General features: G+C 42.7%; 2 protein-coding genes across 2 annotated transcripts in view; both read left to right on the top strand.

Annotated features, from left to right (window-relative positions):
• The window catches only part of LOC112267450 (long-chain-fatty-acid--CoA ligase 3-like), a 45,059-nt gene extending 39,331 nt beyond the window's left edge, over window positions 1-5,728 (top strand). Inside the window, exons 9-15 of the mRNA XM_042297573.1 lie at window positions 147-286; window positions 440-612; window positions 1,001-1,075; window positions 2,452-2,640; window positions 3,263-3,377; window positions 3,997-4,154; window positions 4,351-5,728. Of these exons, the coding sequence (XP_042153507.1) occupies window positions 147-286; window positions 440-612; window positions 1,001-1,075; window positions 2,452-2,640; window positions 3,263-3,377; window positions 3,997-4,154; window positions 4,351-4,508 (1,008 nt within the window). The 3' untranslated portion in view covers window positions 4,509-5,728. The remainder of the gene's footprint in view (window positions 1-146; window positions 287-439; window positions 613-1,000; window positions 1,076-2,451; window positions 2,641-3,262; window positions 3,378-3,996; window positions 4,155-4,350) is intronic.
• A 4,295-nt stretch (window positions 5,729-10,023) lies between these two features.
• Window positions 10,024-11,350, top strand: kcne4 (potassium voltage-gated channel, Isk-related family, member 4). Its single transcript, XM_024445813.2, has 2 exons — window positions 10,024-10,152; window positions 10,409-11,350. Exon 2 carries the CDS (start codon window positions 10,451-10,453, stop codon window positions 10,964-10,966), a length of 516 nt encoding a protein of 171 aa, XP_024301581.1. The 5' UTR covers window positions 10,024-10,152; window positions 10,409-10,450; the 3' UTR covers window positions 10,967-11,350.
• Window positions 11,351-13,298: the final 1,948 nt, after the last annotated feature.

Below are 13,298 nucleotides of genomic sequence, written 5' to 3'. Positions count from 1 at the left end.
TCTCTCTATCTGTCTCTCTCTCTCTATCTGTCTCTCTCTCTCCCTCTCCCTCTCCCTCTTTCTCTCTCTCTGTCTCTCTCTCTCTCTCTCTCTCTCTCTCTCTCTCTCTCTCTCTCTCTCTCTCTCTCTGTCTCTGTGTGCTACAGGAGATAATGGATCGTATCTATAAGAATGTGATGACCAAGGTGGAGGAGATGAGCAGTGCTCAGAGGACTCTGTTCACTCTGGCCTACAACTACAAGCTGGAGCAGCTCTCCCAGGGACGCAGCACACCACTGTGTGACAAGTACGCCAGTCAACTACAGTACACACACACCTTACATATACACACTATATCGATTACACACACAAAACCTGATACAAGGTTGAGGCACAGTTCAACCAGGAAGTGTAAACATGAATTAACTGATCTCCTCCCCCTCCCCTCTCCTCCCTCCAGCCTAGTGTTTAAGAAGGTTCGGTCCCTACTGGGGGGGAAGACCAGGGTGCTGCTGTCAGGCGGGGCGCCCCTCTCTGCCGCCACCCAGCGCTTCATTAATGTCTGCTTCTGTTGCCCCGTGGGCCAGGGCTATGGCCTCACCGAGACCTGCGGAGCTGGAACCATCAGCGAGAGTGAGGGAGTGTGAGAGAGAGTGTGAGAGTGTGTGAGAGAGAGAGGGGTTGGAGGGAGGAAAGGAGGGATTTTTGGGATACAGAGGGATGGAGCTGAAGAGAAAGTAAATGGGAGACAGCATTGAAATAACCATTAGTTCTCCCCAATGCAGTAAAAGACTGCAGCCAGCAGTGATCCGTTGCCCAGCATTACTATTAACAGTCCAATGAGGAAGTGCTGTCATCCCTCAGGGATGGGAGTGAGAGCACGGCCTTGGCGGGGTTACCATGGTTTGATCAGGTTTCCACGGTAACGGATGGGGCGCATTCAGCATAACAGTGCGGCTGTGTATCATACCGTGGTGAGTCAATGCAGCTTGTGATGATAATGTGAATGTGTGTGTTCCAGTGTGGGACTACAGTACAGGGCGAGTTGGAGGGCCACTCATTTGTTCTGAAATCAAGCTCAAGGATTGGGTGGAGGGTGAGTGACACAGACAGACAGGGAGGAGGACCCTTGGGTCTCTTTACCCCCCCCCTCTCATATTTTAACTGCATTCACCATGATCTTGTAAGGAAGATATTCAGAACACAACTCTTTCCTCTGCACAGTTGTCCATCATACAGTGCCTTAAGAAAGTATTCACACCTCTTGATTTTTTCCAAATGTTGTTGTTATAAGATGGGATTTAAATGTATTTATCCGTCACTGTGTGTCAATGATCTACAAAGTACTCTGTAATGTCAAAGTAGAAGACATATTCTAACATTTGTCAAATTAAATTCTGAAAAATAAATCCCTAATATACCTTGATTACATAAATATTCAAACCCTTAAGTCAATACTAGTTCACATTTGTCAGCAATTACAGCTGTGAGTCTTTCTGGGTAAGTCTCTAAGGGCTTTGCACACCTGGACTGTACAATATTTGCACATTATTCTTTTCAACATCCTTCAAGCTCTTTCAAATTGGTTTTTGATCATTGCTAGACAGCCATTTTCAAGTCTTGCCATAGATTGTCAAGCCGATTTAAGTCAAAACTGTAACTATTTTTGGCCTTGTGTTTTAAGTAATTGTCCTGCTGAAAGGGGAATTTGTCGGGCCTCCCGAGTGGCGCAGCAGTCTAAGGCACTGCATCGCAATGCTAGAGGTGTCACTACAGACCCCAGTTCGATCCCGGGCTGTATCACAACCGGACGTGATCAGGAGTCCCATAGGGCGGTGCACAATTGGCCCAGCATCGTCTGGGCTCGGCGAGGGTTTGGCCAGGGGGAATTTACTTGGCTCATCGTGATCTAGCGACTCCCAGTGGAGGGCCGGACGCCTGCAGGCTGACCTTGGTCATCAGGTGAACGGCGTTTCCTCTGACACATTGGTGCGGCTGGCTTCCGAGTTAAGCGGGTAGTTGTTAAGAAGCGCGGTTTGGCGGGTCATGTTTCGGAGGATGCAAGACTCGACCATTGCCTCCCGAGCCCATTGGGTAGTTGCCGCGTTGAGATAAGGTTGAAATTGGGAAGATAAAGGAGGTAAAATGCTAAAAAATAAAGTGAATTTGTCTCCCAGCATCTGGTGAAAAGCAGACTGAACCAGGTTATCCTCTAGGATTTTGCCTGTGGTACGCTCTATAACGTTTCTTTTTATCCTAAAAAAAGTCACTAGCCCTTGCCAATGACAAGCATACCCATAACATGATGCAGCCACCACCATGCTTGAAAATATGAAGAATGGTACTCAGGGATGTGTTGTGTTGGATTTGCCCCAAACATAATGCTTTGTATTCAGGACATAAAGTTAATAATTAAGTTACTTTCTTTGCCACATTATTACTTAATTGCTTTGCTACTGCTCTGTCCTCCAGGTGGCTACCACATCACAGACACGCCCACCCCACGAGGTGAGATTCTGATTGGCGGGCCCAATGTTACCATGGGTTACTACAAGAACGAGGCCAAGAACCAGGACTTCTTTGTGGATGAAAACGGCCAGCGCTGGTTCTGTACGGGAGACATAGGAGAGGTCCATCCTGATGGATGCCTCAAGATCATTGGTGAGGAGCAGGATTAACACCTCTTCTGAATGGCTTAATTCTCAGTGTCCCCTTTCACCATGGTTATGCACCCAAGTTCATATTTGCTAAAATAAGCATTTACATTTGGGCATGTCCATCAAAGGAAGCTGGTGGGAGGAGCTGTAGGATGATGGGCTCATTGAATGGTTGAAATGGAATCAATGGAGCAGAGTCAAACATTGTTTCCATGTTTGATGTGTTTGGTACCACTTCACTGATTGCATTCCAGCCATAACAATGAGCCCATCATCCTGTAGCTCCTCAAACCAGCCTCCTCTGATATCCATGTACAGTAGTATATAAAGAAAACTCCCTGATACTGCCTATGCCAGCACACCACATCAACATCATCCCAAAACCACTGAATCCCTTCTTCAAAACCTATGCCCCTACATTCATCAGTCTGGCAGGGCAGCTTCCAAGAACAACTGTTTCCCAATTCCACCTCACTTCTGAGAATTCCTCTTGAGCCATGTTTACTTTAGACTGACAGAAATCCTACAGCTCTCTGTTGTCTACATCTGTCTGTAAAGAATTGCAGTGCAGTGGAAAATGTGCTGTTTCCCCTCCAGTTCTCCTCAGTGTGTCCCTGTGTCTACAGATCGTAAGAAGGACCTGGTTAAGCTCCAGGCAGGAGAGTATGTGTCTCTGGGGAAGGTGGAGGCCATGCTGAAGAACTGCCCCCTTATAGACAACATCTGTGCCTACGCCAACAGGTGTGTGTGTGTGTGTGTGTGCAGTGAGCGTGAGTCTGTGTTTTTGTTTGACAATCCTTGTGGCAGTGGAGGCTGCTGAGGGGAGGACGGCTCATAATAATGGCTGGAACAGAGTGAATGGAATGGCATCAAGCCATGTGTTTGATGTATTTGATACCATTCCACCTATTCTGCTCCAGCCATTACCATGAGCCCTTCCTCCCCAATTAAGATGCTGTCAACCTCCTTTGCCTTGTGGGTACCAGAAGTCCTCACAAGGAGAGTAAACAAGGACAATTTGGACAAGTGGGGACATTTTTCCGCTCCCCACGAGGAAAACTGTTATTTTAGGCTTAGGGGTTAGGGTTAGGGTTACAATTAGGGTTAGGGTTAGGAGTTAGGTACAGTTTTAGGGTTAGGGGTTACAGGTTTGGGGTTAAGGTTAGGGTTATGGTTAGGTTAATGTTTAAGGTTAGGGTTAGATTTAGATTTAGGGTTAGGGAAAATAGGATTTTGGATGGGAATCAATTATTTGGTTCCCACGAGGATAGCTATGCAAAACTGTGTGTGTGTGTGAATCAGTCTATGTAAAAAAAAACAGAGACATGGTGGTGTCTTCTTAACCGTTATCTCTCTTCAGCGATGAGATGTACGTGATTGGCTTTGTGGTGCCCAATCAGAAGCATCTGCTTTTGCTGGCGGAGCAGTATCTTATCCGGGGCTCGTGGGAGGAGCTGTGTGACAACGCTGCCATGGAGGAGGTGGTCCTGCAGGTCATCACCGAGGCCGCCCTATCAGGTGAGAGGTCAAAGGTCATCAGACCTTGGAGAGAGGCGAGGGAAGTTATAGATAGATGGTAGTGGTAGTAGTAGATACAGGTTATAGTGAGTCAGGTTGAAGCTCTACTTTTGTCATCCATTCCTTTTGGTGGTTGCTTTGGTTTCATCTCTGACTGGAGTTGTGATGCAATTCCTCTTCTTGTCTGTCTGTGCAGCCCAGCTGGAGCGGTTTGAGATCCCCCGTAAGATCCGTCTGAGCCCCGACCCCTGGACCCCCGAGTCGGGCCTGGTGACCGAAGCCTTCAAGCTCAAACGCCAGCAGCTGAAGAGCAAGTACCAGGACGACATCGAGAGAATGTATGGCGGGAAGTAGGACCAAACCAGACCAGAACCTCTCCAAGCACAGAGCCAGCATCTGCCTCAAGCCGCCCAGCTCCTTGCTCAAACCTCTTTTCCCCACCCGACCCCCGAACCCCAACCCCCATCCTGGACGAGCCACCAGAAGCACTCAAATGACTTGAATCTACTTTGTTCTCCTGAGACCAAAAAAGATAGACAGATTGAGAGAGATAGAGAGAGAGACAGATTGAGATAGAGGGAGAGAAATATAAATATCAAAGAGAGGAGGCTGTGTTGTTGCAATATTTCCCCTCCACTGTTCCTTTATTCGATAAAATGGCTTTGCTTAAAAATGTGAATCAATAGACAATAGCCTAGCCCTGAAGACTGTTGGAGAGAAAGATTAGCTAGGGGAGAGTAAGTAAGGAGTGTTGTTGGAACACCCTCAAACAGTATCTCCATGTTCATTCCACTTCTTACCCTCTTTGGAGATGATTTTCCTCAAGATGTGAGTTATGAGACAGGACAGGTATGTCATGTTGCCTGTTGAGCTCATGTCTGTCTGAGTGTTGTCGACTGTTATTGAAGCACAAACTCAGGTTGGTTGGAAAACTTTCCATTTGAACCCCAATGCCCTTCTGTCTGAGGGCGTCAGGAATGCTAAGCCATGAGAGCCTGTAGAGAGCAAGTACCATTAACATTTAGGTTAATAGCTGCTGTTTGATTATTTGTTTTTCTCCTTTAATTCCGTGATTCTGTTCACATTAGTATAGAGTCCTCATTGGCTAATTCTCTGTCCAAGTTCAAAATCCATGGCTCCAAATCCATTTTTTTCACTGCGTATTCTATTGTTTATTCCAGAACCTAATTCTGCCCAGAGACTAGTCTTACTTTCTGCAGGACAGGAAGAAACTAGCTGTCTGTGTTTATTTTTGTTGTGTTTGGTTGATGCTGTTTTTTCTGCTTAGTGAGGCTTTAGTACTATGATTTATATTTGATGCCCATCTGCCCATCCAATCCTACAAGCATGAAGTCAACAGGAGGTTCAGAGAGACTAAGATAAGATAATGACTTTATTATCCCAATGGGGAAATTTTGGTTGCGGCTAGGGGCAGTGAAATGATGAGTCTCTTCCACCAGAAGAAAAACAGAACATTTTGAAGTGAATATACAGTACCACTCAAAAGTTTGGACACACCTACTCATTCAAGGGTTTTTCTTTATTTTTACTATTTTCTACAATGTAGAACAATAGTGAAGACATCAAAACTATGCAATAACACATATGGAATCATGTACATAAATCACTGACAATGTCACCAGCAAAGCACCCCCACACCATCACACCTCCTCCTCCATGCTTCACGGTGGAAACCACACATGCAGAGATCATCCGTTCACCTACTCTGCGTCTAACAAAGACACGGCGGTTGACACCAAATATCTCAAGTTTGGACTCATCAGACCAAAGGACAGATTTCCACCGGTCTAATGTCCACTTCTCATGTTTCTTGGCCCAAGCAAGTCTCTTCTTCTTACTGGTGTCCTTTAGTAGTGGTTTCTTTGCAGCAACTCAACCATGAAGGCCTGATTCACGCAGTCTCCTCTGAACAGTTGATGTTGAGATGTGTCTTTTACTTGAAATCTGTGAAGCATTTATTTGGGCTGCAATCTGAGGCTGGTAACTCTAATGAACTTATCCTCTGCAGCAGAGGTAACTCTGGGCCTTCTTTTCCTGTGGCGGTCCTCATGAATGCCAGTTTCATCATAGCGCTTGATGGTTTTTGCGACTACCCTTGAAGAAAGTTCTTTAAATTTTCCAGATTGACTGACCTGCATGTCTTAAAGCAGTGATGGACTGTCATTTTCCTTTACTCATTTGAGCTGTTCTTGCCATAATAGGGACTTTTTCTTTCACCAAATAGGGCTATCTTCTCTATACGAACCTTACCTTGTTACAACACAATTGATCGGCTCAAATACATTAAGAAGGAAAGAAATTCCACAAATGAACTTTTAACAAGGCACACCTGTTAACTGAAATGCATTCCAGGTGACTACCTCATGAAGCTGGTTGAGAGAATGCCAAGAGTGTGCAAAGCTGTCAACAAGGCAAAGGGTGGCTACTTTGAAGAATCACAAATTTAAACTATATTTTCATTTGTTTAATAGTTTTTTGGTTACTACATGATTCCATGTGTGTTATTTCATGGTTGTGATGTCTTAACTATTATTCTACAATGTAGAAAATAGTAAAATAAAGAAAAACTCTTGAATGAGTAGGTGTGTCCAAACTTTTGACTGGTACTCTATAATTTCAGAACTCTTCACTTGCCATTTCTATCATTAATATTATTATTATTTATGATAATGCCAATTAATAATACTCTTGTCATAAAATCATAATGTTTGTAAGAAAGATGTAGATTGGTGAATACCAATTTCTTTCAGTGGTAGAAAACATATTTGTACTCTGTTATAGGTGTGCACTTACATTAACCACACAGTCACTTGCTAAGAGCTGTAGTTCTAGAACCACTGTCATGCTTGAAGTACACAGTATGCCATATGATAATATAACATTTGGACCAAACTAAGATGGGATTACTTGACCTGTGGCAAGAAGAGATGCACACAAAACACTTCCGTACAACAGTTAAGAATTTAGAGAATTTAGTTAAGAGGACAGCTTCAGCATTTATTTGTGTGTGTGTGTGTGTGTGTGTGTGTGTGTGTGCATGCTGTGTTCTCGCACTTGAAAAGGCCATTCCTTGTATGTTGTTGTATGTGATACGTCACAGCAAAAGGTAGCCTAAAGCTTTCCTAAATGGTACAAACATTGCTCTGTAGAACACCATTCCGCACATGACACCTGTTGCCTTTTCTTGTGATTTCAGGTGGATAACTACGCATAGAAAATATTTGAATAACAATGCTGTACACAGTAATGAAAGATATCGTTTCTTGACAGTATGTGTTACTGTCACCCAGAATAACATGCCTTTCTGATGTTTTCCTTTATACTGTACACACTTTATATGAGGGGAGAAGGAATTATGTATAGCCTATTTTAAATCTATTGAAGCTTTATAATATAGACCCGTTTTGGAACTCCTCCCTACTTGTCTGGGGAATCTGCCTTGTAACATAAGTGCATCAATTGTATTTATTTGTAATTTGCCTTGGAAATTATTAAATGAAGAAGTAAATAAAGATTGTGTTTGGTCTATCAGTGCTGTCTTGAGTTATTTGAGTGCAAATTGAGAAATTAAGCTGTCTTAAAAATCTGATATCCATTATGTCGTCCACTACAATTAGACCCATAATAAAGCAGTGATTGGTGACGTACCGTTAGGTGGTTATGATGATAATGATGTAAATGCTAACGATGACGATAATGATAACGATGACGATGATGATAACGATAACAATAATGATGATGATGACAATGATAACGATAATGATGATGATAATGATAATTATTGCATGAGAAAGTTTTGTTTGAACTGTAAGCTAGAACAAACTTGTTTAACTTAATTTATCCAATAAGCTCAAAAGGGACCAGGCTAATCAAACTAAACAACCGTGCCCACCATCGTCATTCATCACAGCCTACTTATTTGAGGCTCAAATTTCCAAACCCCTCCCGTTAGCACTATCCTAGATCATTTGTTGCTTAAAACTTCTTAGGGCTGAAATCCCGTTAATGGGATCGATATGACAACAGCCAGTGAAAGTGCAGGGCACCAAATTCAAAACATCAAAAATGTCATAATTAAAATTCCTCAAACATGTATTTTATACCATTTTAAAGGTTATCTTGTTGTTTTAAACTCTGTTTCATTATCTGTAATAATTAATTTATATTTTTATTTCACCTTTATTTAACCAGGTAGGCTAGTTGAGAACAAGTTCTCATTTGCAACTGTGACCTGGCCAAGATAAAGCAAAGCAGTTCGACACATACAACAAACAACACAGAGTTACACATGGAATAAACAAACATACAGTCAATATTACAGTAGGAAAGGTATATATACAGCATGTGCAAATGAGGTAGGATAAGGGAGGTAAGGAAATAAATAGGCCATGGTGGCGAAGTAATTCCCATATACCAATTAAACACTGGAATGGTAGAATGTACAGAAGATGAATGTGCAAGGGTGAATGTGGAAGGAAGCAGGCCCCCTGATCACCCCGTGTCTGCCAGCAGGGGAGGACCTAAGACCTCAGCACGTGCTGTATGGGGTGGGCCGAAGGCCTATTCCATCGAAGGCCTTCACCAAGATCTGGCCCACCCTCACGTGCCTGAAGGAATCACTGTGCTCCTCCCGTAACCTGCTGGTAGCGAAACAAGTAGACACCACCCCCCAGGCAGTGGCCATGGTAGCCACGGAAGCCCTGGGGTGGTACGGAAGGAAGGAGGCCTCGACCCCAGGCGAAGGGTCCCCCACAACACCCTAGGTCCCGGCGGCCATGGCCTGACAGCGCTGCGGCACCTAGGGCGATGCGCCTAGGGGAGGGATCTCTTCTGGGCCCCTAAGGACGGGACAATGATTGATTCGGGAGAGCAGGAGGAGGCGAGTTTGATAAGGACTCACCCTGCTCCTGAACAAAGGACCGAAGACAGCCTTTTTACAAAGTGACTTTTTAGCATGTTTCTCATGTCTTAACAAGGTTTTACCTTTGTTAGATCATTAGTACACATTTTAAATGGCTTTACAGATTTGATGTTTTTACAATGAAAAGTACTTTTATTCATGGTTGTTCTTATTGGTTTTAACAACATGTACTTTTTAACTAATTTAAATGTAACCTTCAAATGCTGTGTTTTATGCTTTATTGCCGTTTTAATGTGTATGAAATGATGTAAAACATGTATGAGCTGTTTTTAAAGGAAATGTGACAATAAAAAATATTTTCAAAAATAAAAATAAATATATATATATTACTTAGAACATCATTGCTGCAAGTTATAAGGTTGTGGAAAAAACTGATGTGCACGTGACAGATAACGGCAATTATAAATATTCTATATTGCAATCTTCAGTTCGCTTCTTTTTCCAATATTAAGTGAATTAAAAAAGGGTTATTGTGATATAATGTTGAACTTTATTGACGATGCATGTGCAGTTGAAATGTGGCTATTGAGTCAATGATCAAAAACTATTTTACATTTCTTTCAGAACTGAAAATTAATCTGATTTCAACATCCGGGAAATATATATTTTCGCAATATTGGGATATTCAATTTTAACAGGATTGGTGTGCTAGAGTTGAAGCGTTTGCACACCCATTAACTCACGCGAATGCATGTCGATGGAAAATTATTTTGGATCAATTCTGTTAAATATCTGTTAAACAACAGCTGTTAAATATCATATTCTATCAGAAAATAAAAAGTTACTTTAGTAACTTGACAGAATTAGAACATAGCGTTCGACAATCGGATAACCATTGTTTGTCACATTTGTGTCTGGGCTCTGTCGACTCAAAATTTGACACTGGGCCAAAACTTGCCTCTCGACCACAGAGTCCACGTGATTATAGACGTCCCAAGATCGCTATATAAATATTCCCATGCACTTGGATATCCTGTTATTAAATTCGAGAGGCGTACACACACGAGGACACGGATCATACAGCTGGGTCCACATGTCCCACAGCTTTATTGCTCGGTAAGTTGGATAAGTAGTGTATCATTAGTAACAATAGGCTTTAGCAATTGTTCACTAAGTTTTGTCTAATACAAAATGTATTTGGCTGAATAGGCATACTTTATACGATTAATAAAATAATTCGTATAGCCTGCAATTGAGAAATTATGTGCTTAAACCTGTGCTTAAATGTGTGCGTGAGTGTGCGTAAAGATGTGCGTTAAAGTCTTGGCAAAGAATCAAGATCCTAACCTCTGTCATGTTTCTGTTTTTCAAGGAAACTTCCTTCATAAACTCCACTTCATAAACTCCACTGAGGATGGAGAGGTCAGACAACTTTACAACGCCCCAACTTCTTCCCCTGCAGAGGGCTAATGATGCGTCCCAAACTGACAAAAGCAACGGCAACGCATACGTGTACATTTCCATAGTAATCTCCTTTTATGGGGTCTTCCTCGTTGGAATAATGCTGGGCTACGTTCGCTCCAAAAGGCGGGAGAAGAGAAGGTCGAATGTTTTTACGCGTCTGGTGCACGAGGAGGAGCAGCGGGAATGGGGCGCGCGGCAAAAGAAGCACAGCATCACCATGCCCTCCTTCCAGGTGTCGCTTCCCTTCTCCGCGGGGAGCCAGGGCCTCTATGAAGGAAGGGTCCTGAGCTCCCCTCTGGCCTGCGCCCTGTGCTCCATTGAGCAAAGCAGCGTCAGTTCACTGTGCTCCTCCGCCGACGTGCGCCTCGCCATCGAGGAGGAGTCAGACAGCGGGACCGCGGAGGGACCGGGCGAGACCCTGAAGGGCAGCTCTCTCGACGACTTCGCCGAGATACAGATACTCTGAGAGGAACTGTGACGCTCAGAACAGATGATGATACTGGAAATAAACGCAACAAAACTGTAGATTTTCCACCCCTCTACGTCATATAGGAAATAAGTGGAGAAATTAATGACTGGTAAAGAAAGTTTAGCTCGACATATGGAACAAGTGCTCTTTAACCATCCGGTTCTGAGCATTGAAATGTACCTGGAACCCACTTGAAATATATTTTCTGTAACGAAACCCTCTTAAGATGTAGCCTAATGATTTCACTGTGCAGTGTTCATGTCTATGTAGGTTTACTTGGGGTTGTTGTGTAAATTGAAGATTTTAAAAACTATGCTCTGTTTGAGAGATATGGTTCTTCTCAACTCTTCTAGGGAAATAAATGTTTTTATGTTGAAAAAAGTTTATCCTCTCGTTTTTAAATGAAAGGGAGGTTGCAATATCTAGTTTTTCTCCAGAAGGGGGCAGTGCTGCAGTAGTTTTACACTACCTGTTTCTGAGGCACACTAGTGGTTTCAGTAGAATCATCATTTACATGTTAGTCATTTAGCAGCTCTTATCCAGAGTGGCTTACATGAGCAATTGGGTTAAGTGCCTTGTTCAAGTGCACATTGACAGATTTTTCACCTAGTCGGCTCAGGGATTCAAACCAGTGCCCTTTTAGTTACTGGCCCAACCACTAAGCTACCTGCCACCCCCATCCTGTCCTTGAATTGTCTTGTTCTGAAGTGTTGACATACTAATTGATCAAATTAGAACCAACTTTTTCAGGCTGTTAGCAATTATTGATTTTGACTTATTTACATTTCTTTAATTAAGCAGACTCCAGAGCCACTTAGAGGAGCAATCAGGGTTAATAAGGGACATCGGCTGATTTTTCACCTAGTCGGCTCGGGGATTGGAACTGGAACCTGTATCTGACAAGTCATCATGCAGTAAGATTAGCCCAAACCACCCCACCCACTGGAGACCTTCCCATCTGATAGTAATCCTGAGAAATGAGCTCATGGGATTTCTCCTCGTTGCTATGACAATAATGCTACTACTGCCCATCCCCCTCCCAGGCTACCACCCATCCACACACCTTACCATATCAGCCCAGCTGTAGGCCATAATGCTCACAACTCACTCCATTGACAACATGCCAAACCAATGTTAGGTAGAACAATATTATGAAAGAAAAGGAATGTATTTTATGATGCTATTTAGAATGTAATGGCCCCTGTCTGGGACGTAGGCCTCAATAAGGAGTCTTGTTTTTCTCAAGCAATAAGCTCTGTGTGTATGTGGTCACGAGTTTTCTCCCTTCCTCTCTAACTCTCTCTTTCTTTCTCTCTTTTTCTTTCTCTCTCTCACTCTGTCTCTCTCTATCTCTCTCAGGTTAAGTTGACATAGATACAAATCACAAAAGCAAGTTGAGGCATACTAAATCCTATTTCCTGTGCACCTTAAACGTAACTGAATTATTGTGAAATAGTTCAATTTTGGGTACAATTCATACATTATACACAAGGAAAGTGAGGCAGGATTAATGCTATTGTCTACTTCATGTTATTCCACAAATGATTGATAGTGTAGACACATCAGTGTGCACCATAAAGTGGAACTACAGCTGTAGGAATGGTTGGGCTCATGTCTTTTTAATAAGGGCCAACCAGAGAGATAGGGTTGGTGAAAGAAAGAGCCTGACATCAAGGTAGAACTATACTGAACAAAAATATAGTTTACCACGCTCACTGCTTGTAGATCATTTTATATACTGAACAAAAATATTAATGCAACATGTAACAATTTCAACAATTTTACAGAGTTACAGTTCATATAAGGAAATCAGTCAATTGAAATAAATTCATTCAGCCCTAATCTTCACATGACTGGGAATACAGATATGCATCTGTTGGTCACAGATACCTTTAAAAAAAGGTTAGGGGCGTGGATCAGAAAACCAGTCATTATCTGGTGTGACCACCACTTGCCTCATGCAGCGCGACACACTGTATCTCATTTGCATAGAGGTGATCAGGCTGTTGATTGTGGCCTGTGGAATGTTGTTCCATTCCTCATCAATGGCTGTGAAGTTGCTGGATATTGGCGGGAACTGGAATACCCTGCCATACACAGAGGATCCCAAACATGATGGGAACGTCTGGTGAGTGTGCAGGCCATGGAAGAACTGGGACATTTTCAGCTTTGAGGAACTGTGTACAGATCCTTGCGACATACACTACCATTCAAAAGTTTGGTGTCACTTAGAAATGTTCTTGTTTTTGAAAGAAAAGCTTTTTTTCGTCTATTAAAATGACAACAAATTGATCAGAAATTTGAGCAAGATGACAACTTTTGATCAATT

Source organism: Oncorhynchus tshawytscha, linkage group LG14 (assembly GCF_018296145.1).
Source record: "Oncorhynchus tshawytscha isolate Ot180627B linkage group LG14, Otsh_v2.0, whole genome shotgun sequence".
Lineage (NCBI taxonomy): Eukaryota > Metazoa > Chordata > Actinopteri > Salmoniformes > Salmonidae > Oncorhynchus > Oncorhynchus tshawytscha.
The sequence above is the reverse complement of the archived record's forward strand: the minus strand, read 5'-3'. Positions and strand labels throughout refer to the sequence as shown.

Bases quoted from the DNA above. Each gene is read 5' to 3' on its own strand.
- kcne4 (XM_024445813.2), top strand. From the start codon at position 10,451: ATGGAGAGGTCAGACAACTTTACAACGCCCCAACTTCTTCCCCTGCAG.